General features: G+C 34.4%; 1 protein-coding gene across 3 annotated transcripts in view; it reads right to left on the reverse strand.

The window, feature by feature from the left end:
* The window catches only part of LOC136026421 (cytokine receptor-like), a 154,128-nt gene that overhangs the window by 84,479 nt on the left and 48,842 nt on the right, over positions 1–20,807 (reverse strand). For 2 of the 3 annotated variants that reach the window (XM_065702995.1, XM_065702998.1), the window contains 2 exons: positions 8,195–8,358; positions 1,747–1,924 (listed from right to left, as the gene is read on the reverse strand). In XM_065702995.1, the coding sequence (XP_065559067.1) occupies positions 1,747–1,924; positions 8,195–8,358 (342 nt within the window). Of the gene's footprint in view, positions 1–1,746; positions 1,925–8,194; positions 8,359–19,155; positions 19,341–20,807 lie in introns of all 3 variants that reach the window. The other variant, XM_065702996.1, reaches the window with a different exon arrangement.

Consider the following 20,807-nt stretch of genomic DNA (forward strand, 5'->3'; position numbering starts at 1 on the left):
CCCTTTTTGAAGTATTTTCATTAAAAAATGCCTTTTTGGTATTTTCATTTAAAGAAAAACAAATTAAATCTCCTACCAAAGATTCTGAAAATACATTTTGCCCCACTCTAAATTTTCGTGAATTGTAACTGATCGATAGTTGTTGTTGGTTTGTTTTTAAAGGCTGTAAGAAAAGGTTATACTGTCGAAATCATTCCTTGGCAATCCCCCTTAACGATTCTCTCATAACACAGACGACGGTTTCTAGAGCCAATAATTCTTGTAGATCTCTGCTACTTAGCGTTCCTGTATACAGGGTCTTGAACGGTTCTACGAAGGGTGGGATTCTAACCTTCCCTTCTCACTGCAGGTTGGGAGGGATAAGATGTGCTATATTTCTAACCATAGGATAAAAGAGCTTCCTGGATAAAAAAATCGACAGATCAATAAAAACCAGCACAGAATTTTTATTGCTTCCAATAATTTTCGACAAGAAACAAAGTATTTTTTTACTAGTTTTAACTAGTTGTACATTGTTAACAAGGTTAACAATGAATACCGAGTACCAAACTTGGAACCAAAAACATTACATGAACAGGATACAAAAAATCTGCAGATTTTATTATGAGTCTGGAATTCCTGCTATTATGTGGTCGTACCGAAAACTTAAGGCGTGCCTGAAATGTGAATTATCTTACAAGATTACAAGAGAGCGAAATAAGGTTTTGGAATTACAAGGACATACATCTATTTGGGATATTTATGATTTATTTGAGATAATAATGTTTTTACAAGACCATCAGATGTCTCTTAGAAGAACAATAATTTATTGTCAAAAATATCAGATACACCCTATGATTAGCACGGCTAGCGTATAAACTCTTCAAAGCAACAAGTGTCCAAGATTGTGAAACTAACGAAAAAAACTTTTCTCCATCCTCAGGGATTTTAAAAAATCCCTATATACATATACATAGTATGTTTGTAATTTCATAAATGCAACAGAAATCATGAGTAAAAATTTTCGTTTGAGCAATTCATTCAAAATATAGTCGTAACGGTAAAATAAACAACAGTAGACGAGGAAATAATAAATCTTAGGCAAAATAAACTAAATGCGAAGAAAAAATAAGCTCTTCAAAATTAACGACTATTTCCAAAGAAAAGATTAACTAACCACTTCCTAGAAAAGTAAAGGGATTTCTTCACGCGGCTGGCTCCTGTTCCAAAGAAATAACGATTAGTTTGGCCTGTTTATGGCATCTTTTTACCAACGGCATTCAAGTTTTTTTGTTTTATAATTACAATATGTGTGCGGCAAATAAACGTGTTTAAAGGGCTTCAAATTATCTTCCTAAACAGAACCGGTTTCCAGATTAAACTTATGAAGATAATACATAGAATTTCAAACTTGTACTAAACTAACAAGTATTTAGTGGCGTCTAAATTTATTTTTCATGTAATCATGGCGAATAGCTTTTGTACTGAAACCTTTACAGAATTCAAAATAATGACTTAATTTCAAAGTGAGAAAAATTAAATGGAAAATTGTTTAATGAAAGCAAGACAATTTTTCAAATACAGAGAACGCCTAAAGTAGACTTAGTAGGGATTCACATCATGTTACTTTAGACAATATTATTTAGCTTTCAATAGACAAATTTATTTGGTCATTTTTTTAATTTAGCGATTGGGCGTCTGAGAGGCGCCTTTGAAGTTCAGGCATTAGCTATTATTGCTGTAAAAAAGGAGGAAAAATAAAGGTACCTGCTGGATGAGCTCGAACCATCGAACTTTCCACATCTGACCATAGGTAAGATAAGCTTTCATTGGCAGTGAACGACCGAGAAGATACTTCAAACTCATAGTGAAGATTTGGGTGGGGAAGGGCAACACTGATACTCACCTCCTTCAAACTAGGATCTACACTCTCTGTATTTACCTCCTGAAAAAAATTAACTTTAATAAACCCTATACGAAACACAGATACGTAACATCTGTACAGCAAAAACCAAAAACCGTTGACACCCAACCATCCCCGTATCAAGGAAAAAAATAGCATAAAGACTCTCTATTGTTGCTGCTTGACAGTTTAGCAACATGTAGAAAAGTTCCTCTGGTAAGCAGAAGGTTTTGTCTACTCATTAATCCATGTTGGAGGTATAGAAGAGAAAAAGTATTGAAGCATAAAAAAATGTTTACCGGCATTTGACAAAACAAAAGAGCATTTTGGCAAGAAATTACATACGGGCGGACCACAGGTCTGCGAACCAGATCATGAAGTCTTAACTGAAAAATATGACAATACTGACATGACAACCACTGAACCTCAAACGGCCAAAATCTTGTTCTCGGTAAATGCAGTGATTTTTACCACACCAATTTTTAGACTAGTGAAAAAGATGAATTTAACAAATAAAACCAGGGGTTTAGTGACAAAGATTATAATACTAACAGAGTATCTACCTCTATATAGATAATATTCCGAATTACAGGAGTTTAGCCAGCAGACAACTCCGGTAAGATTTTAAAATTCGGTAGCTACTACTTGTCGGTAGGGACATAATCAATTATTAATAGGTGTTTCAAAATGATCAAAACCCAAGATATATGCTATATTTTTTATATTCTATATAAAATGCCTTATTTATCATTCTGTGTTTTCTCCTACCTGGCCCAATGCCACTCCCAGATAAATCCATGCTCATATTGTCATCAGATCTTCCTGGCACTAAAACATTAAAATTGTTTCTTTCTGGTTCCTAATGCCAGAAGATAGAACATGCGAGGGTAAAAAGTGAACTGTATCACTGGAATCAGATGATGAGCCAAAAGGCTAAGAACAATGGCAAACAAAACGAACATCTTTAAGAACGATTTCATATTCTGAAGGAAGATCATTGCAGGACTGGGAATCATTCTATATTATTGAGCCCTGTGGTATCGTCAGAATCATAATGGTAAATGATCTTGATGATTCAATCCACAACCACTTCTCTTTTCTGGAGCCAAACAAACTTCTTTTATGGTGTAATTAAATAAAAAGACCAAGTTTTTTTTTTAATTGTAAGTAAGGAGCGACATTACAACTTAAAACAAACAGAAATTATTCCGTATATGAAAGGAGTTGTCCCCTCCTCAAAGCCTCGCTCTTTACGCTAAAGTTTGACTCTTTCTCACAACTCTACTTTTTAAAACAATAAGAAACTTTAGCGTAAGGAGCAAGGTGCTGAGGGAGGGACAGCCACTTTCATATACGGAATAATTTCTGTTCGTTTTAATTTTTAATGTCGCTCCTTACTTGCAGTTAAAAGAACCTGTTTTTTTTTTTTATTTAATTTCTGATCGTTTTTGAATTAATGCATGTTCTGATTTTCCTTTGTCTCCTGGTCAGAGAGATGCTCTTAGTCCATAACGGCATCCCAATCATCAACAAGCACGGGTTCTCTGGTCTCTGTGCAAAATACCTCGTATTTTTTGAGGAAAACTGCCTTAAAGTTCTTCTTCTTATGACGTTGATGATCCAAAAACTACAACTTTTTTATTGCTTTGAAAAAGAAAGCAGTCAAATTTTAAATTTAGTGATTTTTTTTCCAATTCTATATTTTTTCAAGATTTCAATTATTTTAAAATTCATTGCTGGCTTTCTTTACGTAATAAATAAAAATTAGCACCTTTACTTGCGCTTTCTAATGAATAGTGGTTCTTCTTTCGCCGTTCGAGTTTTAAAGGATACCTCTGATCAGTGTGATAAGATTTTGCAATTTCACTACATCCCCTATGGTTTCAATTATATTCCATTTAAATTTGTTCTAGTTTCTAGTAGATTATGCCGGCACAGATCCTCTCCCCCCTTCATTCTTTTCTATCTGTGTCTGTTACATAAGTCAATCGAATCGATACCGTTAGATTAGTAAGAAGACATCATTAAATGACATACAAACCAGAAAACACATTTTTCTAGCCCCTATCGTCCATGGAATATTATTTTAGGCACTGAAGACCTTTTTTAATGGCAGGCCAGAAATTTTGCTCAAACTTTCCTACTAAACAACTGACTCTTTTAGCCTTGTGGAATGAAAGATATAATCACGATTAAATACAAACAAGAGAGATACACAAGATTTAATCACCATGTTTCAAAATTCTCTTATTTTACTAACCTAGACACAACTCAATTCGAACACAACCCAAGACAATGATTTCAGGGTCATAAGAAATCGTCTTTTGTAGAAGCCAAATGTTTAAGATATTTGCAGTTACTCAAGAAAAACTTTGCAGAGATAGCTCTTTCACTCACTTTAATCCCTCACTTCAACGACATACTATTTATGGTACAATGGTGAAGGACTTTGGCTACTATTGACCCATATATCTTTCAACTGTCCAGAGGAAACTTTTCATGCACTCTCTCCTCTGATGGAAAGTTATCCAAATAGATACCCTAGGCACAGGAAGATACAAAAATAGTACCCCTAGGAAATATTGGCCTCAAAACACATTTTTTATTTGGTCCTCCCCCCCCCCTTCAAGAATTTGAACTACTTTTACGTCTGTTTTTTTTTTTTTTTTTTAGAGAAAGATGGGTTTATTAATATAAATAACAAAACAAAACAAGCAAATGGCCCGAAGCAAAGCTTGTTTGGGCTTACAACCCCAATACACATACAAATAAAACAATACGAAAAAGAAGAAAAAAATAAAAAGAAAAGAAAAGTAAAAGGAAAAGAAAAAAGAAAGAAAGAAGAAAAAATCAATTACCCTGCATTTCAATCGAAACGGATTTACACTTCAAAAGAGACAAAACAAAAAGAAACTAAAACCACTTTACCAGTATCGCCAAAATCAAAACCAACATCTTGGCTCCACTTGAGGTCCACTCAACTATCAAAACCATAAATATTAAGGCAAAATAGCTTTAATTCCCACCGAAATTCAAAAAAACTATCCATGTTTCTCAAAGTCGTAGGTAAACAATTCCATGCATTGTACATCATGTCAGAGAACATAGGTAACTGAATAGAGAGCTGAATCTTACAAATTCAAGCTTACTAGCACAAAAGGCATTTTAGCATTAGGCCTTTGAATGCAATCCTAATAAGGGGGGGGGGGTTAGGGTGGTTCCTTTCCTTTCCATGTAAAAACACTACTGGGTAAGTATGAACCTTTTTAAATAATATTTAAAGGTAGCTCAATGGCTTAAAAGATTACAATACAGATACTGTAATTTAAAATGGATCATATTTAATGTAGAAGTCCATTTACTCAAAACAATTTAATTAATGCATATAAAAATTATTCAATAGTATAGAAGTAATCGTCTACAACTTTATTTGCATCATAACAATGACATTATTTTTCTTTAATTTCACATCTAATTTAATTAATTATCTGTTGTAATATCGAAAATAGTGACGCGAATAATATAAATATTGTCACACTTTTTATCAATACTATAGGCCTAGTAAAATAACAGCAATAATGAGGGTAATACTGTAGAAATGTAGATAATACTGTGGAAATATAGTTTAAGCTAGTCAGTATAGTTAGCAGTCACAAATTAAGTACAGTGTATTGCATATTGCACAATTATTAGATGCAGAATGAAGAAGTCAGATGTCGATTGTTGACAGTGTTTCCTTTTTGCTGTGAGGATATAACTTTCGATGAGTTTGGACTACTTGTAGCAGGCAACTGACTTTCGTCTTTGGTAATGTTTCCTATTAGTTCCTGAGCAAGAGCCACCCCTCTTTCGGCATGATCATTAACAACACTGATTGACGAAACTGTTTCTGCTGCATGGATATAATCTTCTTGTTCCCCCCAATTGTCTGGGTCTATGTCAAGAAAATTATGCAGAAGATCCATCGTGTGAAACAGGTCCATGGACTTTGCTGAAAAAAATGTTTCAAATATCTTTTCTTTGAACGTTTTTTAGTTCACATATATTTTCTTTGTATATTCATTCACAGGCTGTTACTGCTTCCACCATTTGTTTCTTTGTGTCATAATCTATTACCTTGAAACTCGGCTTTCAAGGCGGCTGACTGTACGGACCAGTTTTTCATTCTCAATCAACGAATTGAGTTACGATTAAGAGCCAGATCAGTGATGTTATGTCCCAAACTTTTGGCAGTTTCACTAATGACGAAAATTGCTTTACGGTCAGACATTTTGGTTCTGTCTAAAGTTACTGCAAGTTGTGGAGTTATAACTACTTTTCCAACTCTCTGTCTTTTTTCTTGTGTTGGTCCTGCCTTGCAGCTCACAGTATCATCATCACTATTGTCTTGATCTTCTTCATCACTGCTAGATGATAATATAATCTTCATCATTTTGCTGTCATTCTGCCCATTTTCTGGTTCTTCGCTGGTCTGTTGTCTCGCTAATGTCTTTTCTAGCCTTTTTACAACTTGTTTCTCCTCTCCGGCTAATTTTTCATCCCCACCCACCATTACTCCCTTTCTACCTTTTTCTCTTTGAGCCAGTAAGAACTGTTTATCTTCTGGTATTTTCATTATGTTCATGGCGTTCGCGTGAGCGATGCCAAAAAGGTCGTCCAGCTTACCAGAGACACTCTGCTTCTCTTGATTGTTGTTTAACTGACTGCCTACCTTTATTCTTTTTCAATAAGTGTCATTCTTCAAATAACTTCTCTAGTTTAGTTCGATAATTCTGCACATCTCCAGTTGGAATCCTGGCTTTATACCAAAATATAGCTATTCCTTTGATAGTTGAAGTCGAAAATTGTCTAATAGTTTCACCCTTTTCCAGGTGGTTATGTAGAAATAGACCAAGTACCATACGTATGGATGGTAATTTACTTCCATTTAGTTCAGTAACAGTGTGGCCAAGAAGATAGACTCGCGTGTGAGACCTGATTGATAATGCCATTTCATCATTTGACATCTATAGTAGAACAATCATATTTGTAAACAGCATGTCAATGGCAATGGCACATGAAAATACGTAATTTAATATCAAAGATATCAATTGATTTTTAAACACAGTTGAAATAGTCTTATACTAATAAAATGAAAAGTATTTGACACATACCAGAATTCTGATGATAAGAGCTTTGTAAATACAGTATATAGATTAATAAAATGTAAAAACTGCTAATTAATTTTTGTACTTTAAAAATCATGTATGCTATTGCAAAGAATATTAAACTAGTTTCAATTTGTTCAGTTAAATAAGTAAGACTGAACCAGGCTAATATAGAAGATTAACATAAATTGTGTTTTTAAACAATATGCGAAACCATTGTATTTGGTATTCAAAACATTAATGTCATTGAGCTACCCCTAAATATTCAAATATAAGGGTGAAATTTTGCATGGGGTATTATTTCATGTACCTGAACAAAATTAAGAGGTAAGAAGGTGATATTTTCAAACTTGAAAAATAAGCACCACCCTAGGGGGGGGGGGGGCTAATTGCCTCTCACTCAATTGGATTATCTGTCTTGGCCTTTTCTACAATTAGCCAAGATTTAATATCCAAAACTGTTTTAATTCAAATATCAACGGAATCGGTTGATGAAAAAAAAAAATAGATAACATTAACATGACCAGCAGTATAGCAGCATAGAATAGCATTTAGAAAAGCAGCGAAGGGTCCAAGACGCTACAAGGAAACGCTAGATGGCGAAATTTTTTCTCAGAAATATTCTTAAGTATAAGTTTTTAAGTATAAGTTATGCCTCAACAGGGCATGCCTCAACAGGGCATTTCTAAAATCCTGCTACTCTCTTCCTGATATTTAAATTTTATTATTCAAAATTGTATACGTATTCACCTGAAGGAAACTTAAACGGCCATTAACTTGATATCTTTTTTGAGTCGCCCTCTAGGCATATTTTGTACTCATGAAAAATATTTTCTGAATACAACCCTTTTTATACAGTGTATAACGTCATTGCAATACTATCATGTATCTTTTTTGCTCTTTAAATGCATGTGAATGTAACGTCATTAGCGTGAAAAACGTTTTTTTTTTTTTTTAATTAAGGCTCAAAATTATAGTCAGTCGAAGGGTGGATTCTACCCATGATCTACGTAAATTTTACCTACTCCACCAGTGGGGTCTGTGCCCCATGTCGGAAACCACGGGTATAGAGCCTAATTAGTTTCCAACAGTCTTTTGATTTTATTAAATACACTATTATAAAAATACAGTTTCAATAGTCAAAAACTGCTGAAGCCGGGCTTACCTTAATGAAGGGAGTAGGTAACCATGGTTCTATAATTTTATAAACCACTTTAAAAACCAATCCTTTCGGTAAGCTGTACATGTTGACAGGAATAGAGAAAGAAACTTGAGCCAATCTGGGTCCCAAAGCTGTAACCTCCATTTCCTCAACCGGAGCTGGTCGCACTACAAAGTAACTAGAGCTATATTAGGGTGAACATAAGATTGTAGTTTCACTTATTCTTTTATTGTACATATTCTGCCTCGTATTTCATGGGCATCTTAGATACCAACAATAAAAAGAGACTTCAAAAAGCACTGAAAGTTATTTTTCATTCTTCGAAGATTCTAATATACTCAAAGGATTATGGTTTACGATTAAGTAAAGGATTAAAGTTCTGTTATATAAATGATATATAAAAAGGACCGAGCAAAAAGGAAAAGCAATATTATTGCATTAATTATGTCTTTCAACTAAACCCATTGTTGGACGAGTCTTTTAACGTTGTATTATTGTTCCTTACTTTCAGTTGAAAAACTGTTGTTAATTTTATTTAATATTAAGAGTTCAATGTTGATTCGGAGTTCAAAGCGAACGGACCTATCTTAAATTGGATATAGCATTAACATTACCAAACCACATCTGATTCGTACTCAGCCTAGTGAACCTAAGCTGGATTAACAAGTGAAATAATTGTGAACAGATAAAGAAACATTAGCATTCTATAGATTCAATAAATCAAAGCAATTTGGTTTCATAAATGGAAAAACGGATTATAATTTAAGGACTATACTAATAAACAGAAAGATGAGCAATCTTTTCAATATCATTACCATATTTTCCAGATTAATTATGATTTCTGTTAATTTATCCGAAACTCCGCAAGAACTTAATCGAAAATTGAATGGAAACAAAGTAGTTTCAACGTAGTTTCAAGATCTTAGAAACGACTAATCTGCTATTTCATTGTGAATTGATGCGACAGTAGAAAAGTTCTCGAAGGATGCGTCACAATCGAAGAAGGGTTACCTAAGTTTACAAGCTGACATGTCAGCTACTAACGTAAAATTCGTATAACGTAAAATGAGCCACTTCTAAAGTTTATATGGCCTCACCTTACATAAAAACCTCATATGCCCTGGGGACATGAATTAAAACACTTCTGTCAACTCCGGAGATTTTACTATCTGATTTTGAACTATTTTTAACAAAATGGCTATCTCTAAATTTTTATCAGATTGGTTGAGTAGATTGGTTTTACTGTTTTAAAAAGTAGAGTTGAGAGAAAGAGTCAAACTTTAGCGAAAAGCGAGAGGCGTTGAAGAGGGAACAGCCCCTTTCATATACAGGGTAATTTCTGTTCGTTTTATGTTTTAATGTCGCTCCTTACTTTCAGTTAAAAAAAACTTGTTTTTTATTTAGTTTCTGAACGTTTTTTTAGTTAATCCATGTTTTGATTTCGGCTCTCTGCAGATGAATAACTAAAGTGAAATTTGCATATTTATTTATTTGGCTAAATGGCTTTCCCATAGTTTTGATCGAATGATTTTGAGAAAGAAGGAGGGGGAGGAGGCCCGGTCGCCCTCCAATTTTTTTGGGTACTTAAGAAGGCAACTCGAACTTTTAGTTTTTTTACGAACGTTTTAATTAATAAAAGATATACGTAACTTACGAATTAGCTTACGCAACAATCTTCTATATCCGTATGTTTTTATTACGTATAAAAGAGGGTTCACCCACTCGTCAATACCTCGTTCTTAACACTAAAGCTTAAATTTTGTCCCCTGAATCATAAAGGCCGTAGAATAAATAGTTGAAATTACTTAAAATTGAAATTACTAAAATTACTAAAAACTCTTTAGCGTAAAGAGTGAGGTATTAGGAGAAGGTGAACCCCTTATATGCGTAATATTTTCTGTTCGTTTTAAGTTTTGATGCTACTCCTTACTTTCAGTTGAAAAAACTTTTTCATTTTTATTTTTTCATTGTTTTTTTTTAAATAATGCCGGAAAATGCTGCGCCCCCTTTATGGAAATCTTCTTCCCCCATGACAAATTCCTCCATGTAAAGTTTCCTCCACATAATCCCCTCTTCTCAACCCCCCTCCCAACCAAAAAATCCCCCTGAAAACGTTTGTACACTTCCCAATAACCATTACTATATACAAACACTGGTCAAAATTTGTAACTTGCAGCCTCTCCCACGGGGACTGTGGGGGAGTAAATCATCCCCAAAGACATAGTTATAAGGTTTTTCGACTATGCTGAATAAAATGGCTATCTCAGAATTTTCGTCCGACGACTTTGGGAAAAATGAGCGTGGGAGGGGGCCTAGGTGCCCTCCAATTTTTTTAGTCACTTAAAAAGAGCACTAAAACTTTTCATTTCCGTTCGAATGAGCCCTCTCGCAAAATTCTAGGACAACTGGGTCGATACGATGAAAAAAATGGGAAAAAGAAAAAACAACAAAAACCAAACAAATAAACACGCATCCGTGAATTGTCTTCTGGCAAAAAATACAAATTTCCACATTTTTGTAGATAGGAGCTTGGAACTTGTACAGTAGGGTTCTCTGATACGCTGAATCTGATGGTGTGATTTTCATTAAGATTTTATGACTTTTAGGGGGTGTTATGCCCCCTATTTTCTAAAATAGGGCAAATTATCTCAGGCTCGTAACTTTTGTTGGTTAAGACTAAACTTGATGAAACTTATATATTTAAAATCAGCATTAAAATGCAATTCTTTTGATGTAACTATTGGTATCAAAATTCCATTTTTAGAGTTTTGGTTACTATTGTGCCAGGTCGCTCCTTACTACAGTTCGTTACCACGAACTGTTTGACTATATATGCCTCCAGAGAATAACTTACAACACCTGGTTCTGGGCCTTGGGGGTTTGTGTTGACCCCAGAGTTTTTTTAAAATGATCTTTAAACTATTTTTAACAAATTGGTCATCTCAAATTTTTATCAGATGTATTTTGAAAGAATTGCGTACGGGGGGGGGGGTGGCTAACTGTCCTCCGATCACTTTTGACTCTTAAAAAGTGAGCTAGAACTTTCAATTTCCAATCAAATATACCCTCTCTGAGGTTTATACGAGCATCCCTTTTATAAGAACCATACATGCCCCTGGGGCATAACTTACAACGCCTGCCCCCGGGCCTTGGGGAGGGTGGGTGTCGATCCCCGAGAGTTTGTTATATGATCTTGTAACTATTTTTAACGAAATGGCTATCTCATAAATTTAATCGGATGCATTTGGGGAAAAAAGAGCCCGCTTTAAAATAAATATCATATACCCAGACCTCCTTCCATTACCAGTAAAAGCCGAGGGACGCCGTGGATGCGACTTCATACTGCCATTTCTGACTCTCCTGATGCTCCACCACACCCTTTACTAGTTTTGCTACATTTCCCACTTCCAGTCCTATTCCTTCCCTTTGTTTCACTCCCGATAACCCACAACTATTTAAAATTGATCTCAACTGTTTAGCCCATGAACTTTTGCTTCTATCCTGCAACGCCTCCAGATACGCTGCACTTACTAACCTATTATTAAATAAAAAAAAACTAATTTTTTTAGCTGAAAGTAAGGAGCGACATTAAAACTTAAAACGAACAGAAATTACTCCGTATATGAAATGGGTTGTCCCCTCCGCAATCCCTCGCTTTTTGAAACAATAAGAAACTTTAGCGTAAAGAGCGAGGGATTGCGGAGGGGACAACCCATTTCATATACGGAGTAATTTCTGTTCGTTTTAAGTTTTAATGTCGCTCCTTACTTTCAGCTAAAAAAAATTAGTTTTTTTTTATTTAATTTCTGAACGTTTTTGAATTAATGCATGTTTGTTTTTGGCTCTCCGCACATAAATTATTAAAATGAAATTTGTATATTAATTCTTTTTTTGGCTAAATGGCTTTCTCTTAGTTTTGATCAGACGATTTTGAGAAATAAGGGGTGGAGAAGGAGGCCTAGTTGCCCTCCAATTTTTCGGTTACTTAAAAAGGCAACTAGAACTTTTAATTTTTAACGAACGTTTTTCCTAGTAAAAAATATACATAACTTAAGAATTAACTTACGTAACAAACTTTCATAATCTTATATTTTTATTATGTATACGAGGGGGTTTGTACCCTCGTTAATACCTCGCTCTTTACACTAAATCGTAAGTTTTGTCCCAACTCTTTAAGAATGTCCCCTGAATCAGAAAGGCCGTAGAATAAATAGTTGAAATTACAAAAAACACTTTAGTATAAAGAGCGATGTATATATCTCCTCCTAAATACCTCGCTCTTTATGCTAAAATATTTTTAGAACCCCTCATATGCGTAATAATCTCTGTTCGTTTTAAGTTTCAATGCTACTCTTTCCTTTCATTTGAAAAAAACGTTTTCATGTTTATTTTTCATTGTTTTCTTATAGTAATGCTAGAAAATCCTGCGCCCTTTTCATTGAATTTTTCTTCCCCCATGACAGATTCCTCCAAGGAAAGATCCTCCATCATAGCTTCCTCCCCTCAGCCCCACACCCAAACAAAATAAAATCCTCCTTAAAACGTCTGTACACTTCCCAATAACCATTACTATATGTAAACACTGGTCAAAGTTTGTAACTTGCAGCCCCTCCCCCAGGGAATGTGGAGGAGTAAGTCATCCCCAAAGACATAGTTATTATGGTTTTCGACTATCCTGAACAAAATAGCTATCTCAAAATTTTGATCCGTTGACTTTGGGAAAAAAATGAGCGTGGGAGGGGGCTTAGATGCCCTCCAATTTTTTTGGTCACTTAAAAAGGGCACTAGAACTTTTCATTTTCGTTAGAATGAGCGCTCTTGCGACATTCTAGGACCACTTGGTCGATACGATGACCCCTGGGAAAAAAAACAAACAAAAAAACAAACAAATAAACACGCACCCGTGATTCGTCTTCTCGCAAAAAATACAAAATTCCACATTTTTGTAGATAGGAGCTTCTACAGTAGGGTTCTCTTATACGCTGAATCTGATGGTGTCATTTTTGTTAAGATTCTACGACTTTTAGGGGGTGTTTCCCCCTATTTTCTTAAATAAGGCAAATTTTCTCAGGCTCGTAACTTTTGATGGGTAAGACTAAACTTGATGAAACTTATATATCTAAAATCAGCATCAAAATGCGATTCTTTTGATGTAGCTATTGATATCAAAATTCATTTTTTTAGAGTTTTGGTTACTATTGAGCCGGGTCGCTCCTTACTACAGTTCGTTACCACGAACTGTTTGATTCGGTAAACAAAAACAACTTTTCCCACTATCCTGTCATTCTGACCCGTCTGTTTACCCCCAATAGACACAATCCTAGATCACCCTTTAACACCAAACTATTGAATTTCCCACTCAAATACATCTGATAAAAAATTTGAGACAGCCATTTTGTTAAAAATAGTTCAAGATCATATAACAAAACCTTCACGGTTGACACAATCCTCCAGGGCCCGAGGGCAGACGTTGTAAGTTATGCCCTGAGGAGACATATGGTTCTTATAGTTGAAAATGCTTGCATGCTTGTAAACATTAGAAAGGGCTCATTTGATTGGAAATCGAAAGTTCTAGTTCACTTTTAAAGAGTCAAAAGAGACCGAAGGGGAACTAGCCCCCCTACTCACGCCCTTTTTTACCCAAACTAATCTGATAAAAATCTAGAGATAGCCATATTGTTAATAATAGTTCAAAATCAGATAATAAAATCTCTGGAGTAGACAGAAGTGTTTTAATTTACGTCCCGAGGGCATATGAGGTTTTTATGTAAGGTGAGGTCGTATAAACTTCAGAAGTGGCTCACTAGATGTGAAAATTGAAAGTTCTAGTTGTCTTTTTTTTAGTCACAAGGAACCGGAGGGTATATACCCCGCCCCAACATACACACCCTCTTTTCTCCAAATTTCACCCGACCTTCCCCAGATCCCGGGGGAAGGGTTGTAACTTATGCCCTGTGGGTATATAAAGTTTTTATAGACGAAGTGGTCGTATAAACCTCGGAGGGGACTCAAATGACTAGGAACTGAAATGTTTAATTCCATTTTTTAGAATAAAAAGTGATCCGATTGCAATTAGCCCCCCTCCCACCAGCCCTCTTTTCCCCAAATATATCCGATTGAATTTTTTATATAGCTATTTTCTTCACAATCCAAATATTATATAACAAAGAGTCCAAGGATAACACAGCTCACCAAAACATGGGGGCAAGCGTTGTAAATTATGCCCCGGGGGCATATAGGGTTTTTATGGAAGGAAAGTATAAACATTGGAGGGAGCTCATTTGATTGTAAATTGAAACATCTAGTGCCCGTTTTAAGAGTCTAAAGTGATCGGATGGCAGCTAGCCCCCTCCCCCAAGGCCCCCTAATCCCCAAATGCATCCGATCAAAATTTTGAGATACCCATTTTGTTCAAAACAATCTAAAGATCAAATAACAAAACTGAGGTATCAACACAGCCTCCCCCCCTAGAGCCCAGTACTTTATATGCAAGAGATGGTGTTAAAACTTCGGCAGGGGCTCATTCAATTAGAAATAATAATTTCTAGTGCCCTTTTAAGAGTCAAACATGACTGGAGGGTACCGACCCTCCCCCCGCTTTCCACGCCCTCTTTTCCTCAGACACATCCAATCAAAATTTTTAGATGGCCATTATGTCCGAAATAGTCAAAAGGTGAAGTAATTAAAATAATTATCCCTCAGGGGTTGACAAAACCTACCACTTCCCCCCCCCCCAGGGTAAGGGCTGAAAGTTATACAAGCTCTCCATTGTTCATATATAAGGTCTTTGTCGAAGGGGTAATCGTATAGACTTCAGAAAAACCTTAATCGATTTAAGTAGAAAGTTCGGCTCCATTTTTAGAAGTCAAGAGTAATCAAACGGTAGGCAATCCCCCAACACGCTATTCTTTAAATGCTTTCGATCAAAATTTTGAGTTAGCCATTTGGTCCAAAATCGTCCAAATGTAAAATAGCTATGGCTCCTGGTTTGAGCCCCCCCCCCCAGCCCTGGGGGAAAGGACTGTGAGTTATATTAGCAGCCCATCGTTAACATATAAAGCTTCTACGGAAGGCGTGGTCGTATAAAACTTTGGAGGAAGTTCATTGCATCGGAAATCGAAATTTATTGTGCCCTTTTTTAATAACTGAAAAAGATCAAAAATTGACAAGCCCCCCCCCAACCCCTCTTGTGCCTTTTACCCCCAAATACATCTTATAAAAAATTGAAATAGCCATTTTGTTCAAAATAGTCCTTCATTCAGATTTCTATAACTTAGGAGTTGACAAATCCTCCAAAGCCCTCAGGGAAAGGATTGTAACTAATGTAAGTTGCCCATTATTAGAATATAAGTTTTTTGTGGAAGGGTGGACGGATTAACTTGCGAGCGGCCTCATTTGATCGGAAATTGAAACTTTTAGTTGTTGTTTTTTTTAAGAGTCACGCCCAACTTTCACGCACGCCCAACTTTCTCAAAGAAATTTATTAACCCAAATTTATTAACCTGAAATTTACATTAACCCACGCCCAACTTTCTCAAAGAGCACACGGCCAAAATTTTGAGAAAGCCATTTTGTTTAAAACAGATTAAAGGCCAAATAAATATGCTTCCAGGTTTGAACCCCCCCCCAGCCCGGGGAAATGGGTCTGAGTTTTAGAACTTCCTTATTGTTACTCTGATACTTTGTTTACTTGGGTACCTTGTTTACTTAAGATGTATTCTTTACTTTGGTACTTTTATACTTTGACGAAAATTTGATGTCGAAAAAAAAATTGATTTTGAAATAAGGCCTTTTCTAAAAACTTGAAACTTTTTACAATCAAAAACGAACAAAGATTAGTTTTAAAAAAAAAATCCGAAAAAGAAGTTTTCCCCAGAAAAGTAAAGGCCATATTAAACTTAAGATCAGCTGACACGAATACAAGTTAAAATTCAAACTAGATACGACAAGAAATTACTATTAACGAATAAATGAAACCCAAAACAAATATAAATTAAATGAACAATGATAGCAAAAAAACAAGTCCCAATATAAATGAATTAATTACAAGAAATTACTAATAACGAATAAATAAAATCCAAAACGAACCAAAATAAAATGAACAATCGTAGCACACAAACATACAAAACTTAAATTGAACAAGCACATCAAGCTTAAAACGAAAAAAAACATCACCACAAACAAAAGTTTGGGCTTTGCATCCTTCTCTTACTGTCAAAATCTAACTGTGAAAAGTCTAAAGTCTAATTTACTGAAAACTATATGTGTCTTGAACAGTCTTGAAAAGTACAAATAAAATAAAATTGAATATTTGATGTATAATGATATCAATTGTTGATAATCAGTTCAAGATTTTGTTTCATAGAAATTTTTATTTTCATTTTCAATACTGTAATAACTAAAATAGAAAACATTTGTCATTATAATTCGTTTCCAGTGAAGCGCCAATGACGGAGTAGGCTTTAAACTTTTACAGTTAAGAAAGGAGGCAGTATCCAAACTATTGTTTGTATTAAAACTATGTTTGCCTTGAACAGTCTTGGAAGGACTAATAAAATTAAACTGAATATTTGATGTATAACGTTATTAATTGCTGAAATCTCATCACTTCAAAATTTAATTTTACCCTAATTCTTATGTTTATTTTCAATATTGTAATAAACACAAAAGAAAATATTTGTAATACAATTCTTTTTCCGTAAATCACCATGACGCAGTAGGTTTTAGACTTTTGCAATGAGAGAAGGAGGCAAAACCCACACTCTTGTTCGTAGTGATTTTTGTTTGTTTCAAGCTTGATTTGCATATCCAATTTAAGTCTCACTCGTTTTAAGCTTTCTTTATTCATTTATATTTAAGTACCTACTGTATGTTTGTTTACTATGATTGTTTATTTAATTTCGGTTTGTTTTGGGTTTCATTTAATTTCTTGTACTTTATTCATTTATATTAATACTTGTATGTTTTTTTTTGCTATGACTGTTTATTTAACTTCTGTTCATTTTACGTTTCATTTATTCTTTAATAGTAATTTCTTGTCGTTTCTAGTTTGAATTTTAACAGGTATTTGTAGCTGCTGATCTTAAGTTTAATATGGCCTTTACTATTCTTTGAGAAAATTCTTTTTCGGAAAGATTTTTTTATATTAATTCAAGGAAAATACAAGACGAGAATACCCCATTTTTCCTTGACAATTTTACCGTCTTTCACGATTGCAGCGTCAGATACAACTTTGTAAAGAATGAATATAGCTTAAAAACGGGTTTTGAAAAAAAAACTTTCAAATGAGGAAGAACCACATTTCAAGCTGATTCAGAAATGGTAACTTTCAATTCCAGTTCAAAAATTTATGGCTAAAAACAACTCATGGGAATTTAAAAAATAGTTTAAAGTCCCCCAAAATGGCCTCAAATCGAAATGAAAACTGCACCATTGGTATCACCGTAGCCGAAAACCAGATTAAGGAGAATTACTGTCCTCATCGTGGTAAGGTAAGGATACGGCATTAGACTCTACAGTCCCTACCAGCGGTGCTGATCTCCGTTTCTTGGCCCTTCAGCCAGGAAGTGCAGTGGGGGTTGGGGGCCAACCATCATGTGCTTTCGCACACCCTTCCTGTTTACCTTCCCCAAAATTTTCCAGGTACCCATTTAGAGCTGGATCGACTCCGGCTAAGCTTACAGAGTCACGCCACTGACCTACGTCCCGAACTGAAGAATCGGGTACACTGGGATTCGAACCCGCGTCCTCTCAGGCAAAGGATCCTGAATCCAGCGCACCAATCCACTCGGCCAGGATGGCTCCGGCGTGGGCAACAAGGAAAATTACTTTTTTGAATAGGAAGCAATGATGTGTCTCCGTTTTTTTTTACTACTATAGATCCATCAAGTTACACATACAATATTAAGTATAAGTAACAAAAGGAAAATAGATATTTCATAAGTGACAAAAATAAGATAATAGTGAAGGAAAGATATGAGTCGGAAAAGATGAATCAAGGAACACATAATATTATGTAACAAAGGGAAAATAGATATTTCATTAGTTACAAAAATAAGATAATAGTGAGGGAAAGATATGAGTGGAAAAGATGAAAAGTTAAATACAATATTATGCAAGAGGAAAATAGATATTTCATTAGTTACAAAAATAAGATAATAGTGAGGGAAAGATATGAGTCGGAAAAGATGAATCAAGGAAAGTAAAGAGACGAAAAGAGGCTTGCGTTCCTTAAGAATATGTTTCATTTTTACTATAGAACCATTAAAAATACAAATATATTGAGTTAAAAAAAAAGGAGCAATTGTACTAATTGAAAAAATAATAGAAAATATGGTAAGGAAAATAGGATCCACAAAAGTTGCATAAAGAGGTTTATAAAGAGCGTAGGAATCAACCTTTTCCAAGCTTGTTCTTTCCTTTAGGTTGATGGAAGTTGTAAACATTGTCCTATATATAATTCCAAGACGTGTCTAAATAATTTTTTTTTTTTATCAAATAGAATATTCACCACAATTAAAATTATAGATAATGTAATTATCGACTTTATTCAATTAAAATTGTCAACTTTTTATGTCTTTCCTTTTATTAAATCAGCTATCAGTTTTTTTTTTACTTTTTTTAAAGTTTGTTGCTAAGATTATTTTTTTTACGTGTAAACATCCCGGTCTGCTTACAAACAGATATAATTTTTTAACAGCCTAATTTTGTTTCATTTTCTTAGGCAAGTAGTACACGTCAATAATTCAGCTCAAGAATAAGGGCTATCTTAAAAATATAGTAATTTCAAAGCTTATTCATCTTAAAATGAACATAGCATAAAAAAATAATAATACACTTTTAAAGGTGGAAAAGGCCAAAAACTGAAGAGTCATATTCGAGCGTCGAACAGGATAAATAATACTAAATATAGTTACAAATCTGGCTCAGTTTGATTTTAAAGAAGAAGAGAACAAAATTCTTACCGTAAGCAAAATGGTCAAGTTCTCCCAAATTCTGCGTAAGATTACCCAATGCATTGGAAATATTTAGCGTAAAACTTAACAACGGAGCATTTACGGCGTAAATTGGAAATGTTCCAAGGGTCCACTTACAACCATATACAGAGCCAATGTTGAATCGTGTATTGTTAGGACAGTGATATATCATCCTAAACACAATGAGGAAAAAAGAAGCAAAAATCAGACATGCCAAATAAAGCACACACTCAACCACCATGTCACTAGGAATAAAAACCTCTTTCAAGCGGACATACCCAACAGTAAAAATCTTGCATTTCCTACATACTAAAGACCTTGTTTGTTGGAGATTTTTACTAGCATTTAGTATCGAACTTTGAGCGGCCGTACGGATTGATGAGAATCAGGATTCCCCAATGCGTTTAATGAACCTGGTAATTTTTGTCAGTAAAAAGCTGTTTAATAAAAGGGTCTAGAATATCTTCATTAACCACGCAAATGGTACATACAGATTTAGATATAGAAACAAATGAAACAGGAAGTTCTTAGATTCTTATTTTACTTTACGAGTTTAAAAAAAAACGCATATTGCTTTCAAATTATGGGATATTAACACCTTTTTTTGTACAAATGGATGCAATGATTAAGCTGTTAGTTTGAAATATATATTACATTCTTAAATATAACAGATATAGTTTTTTAATCGTATCTTATAATCTTCAAACGATTTTTTTAAAGATTCTTACAGAACAAACAAAAAGAAGAAAATCAAACCACAACATATGGGTTATATACGTATTATATATACTATAGAATTCATCAAATGCGTTTACAAGTCTCGGATAGTTAGTTATCAAATAATCATAAAAATTGATATTTTTCGCTAAAATTACGGAGCTCTTAACTTGAAGAGGAATGATGTTTAACTATATTAGAGCAAAATTTGCCATTTTACGCTTTCTATTACTTTTTTGGATTTTTCCTTCTTTCTTTTATTTGCATTTTCTCCTATTTGACCGTCAACTATTTAGATGGTCAGATACTTCTTAGTACACTAAAGGGTATGCAGTGCATCCAAAGCAAGCAACTCACCTTGACCATTTTTTACGATGCCACAGTAATAATGTTGTTTTAAAATTACTGTTAAAGTAATCGTTTATCCAATTTTCAGTAATTGATTAAAATAAATTTTAAACTAAGAAAAAGAAATATATTTTCAAAGTTAATTACATTATGGGAAATTCATAAACTATCAAAAATTCCCTGAAAATAGAAGTTTTTGGAGCACTGAAAAATTTCAAAATAGAAACGAATTCCTTACTTTTATTAAATAATAATAATAATTGCAATTTAGAGGTTAGAAAACATACTTTCTGAAATGAGCCATATTTACAAACAGAAACACAGCCTCTTGCTCATATCTGGTTTCTACCATTTTTAGCTGGCTATTCGGTTCAGTATTGTTCTAATTTAGAGAAATGCCTAAGTAGTAAAGAGTTTCCTGAACCGCATGGTAAGTTACATCACAGCCAAATTGCCTGGCACATTGCAAGCCGCTATCTTCCCCCCCTTCCTCCTCCAGAGTTTTATCCGACAGAAAATTTAAGAAAATGAATTCAGTCAGCTGTAGCTTTCGGGGCTGGCATAATTTTTGAATC

Source organism: Artemia franciscana, chromosome 4 (assembly GCF_032884065.1).
Source record: "Artemia franciscana chromosome 4, ASM3288406v1, whole genome shotgun sequence".
Lineage (NCBI taxonomy): Eukaryota > Metazoa > Arthropoda > Branchiopoda > Anostraca > Artemiidae > Artemia > Artemia franciscana.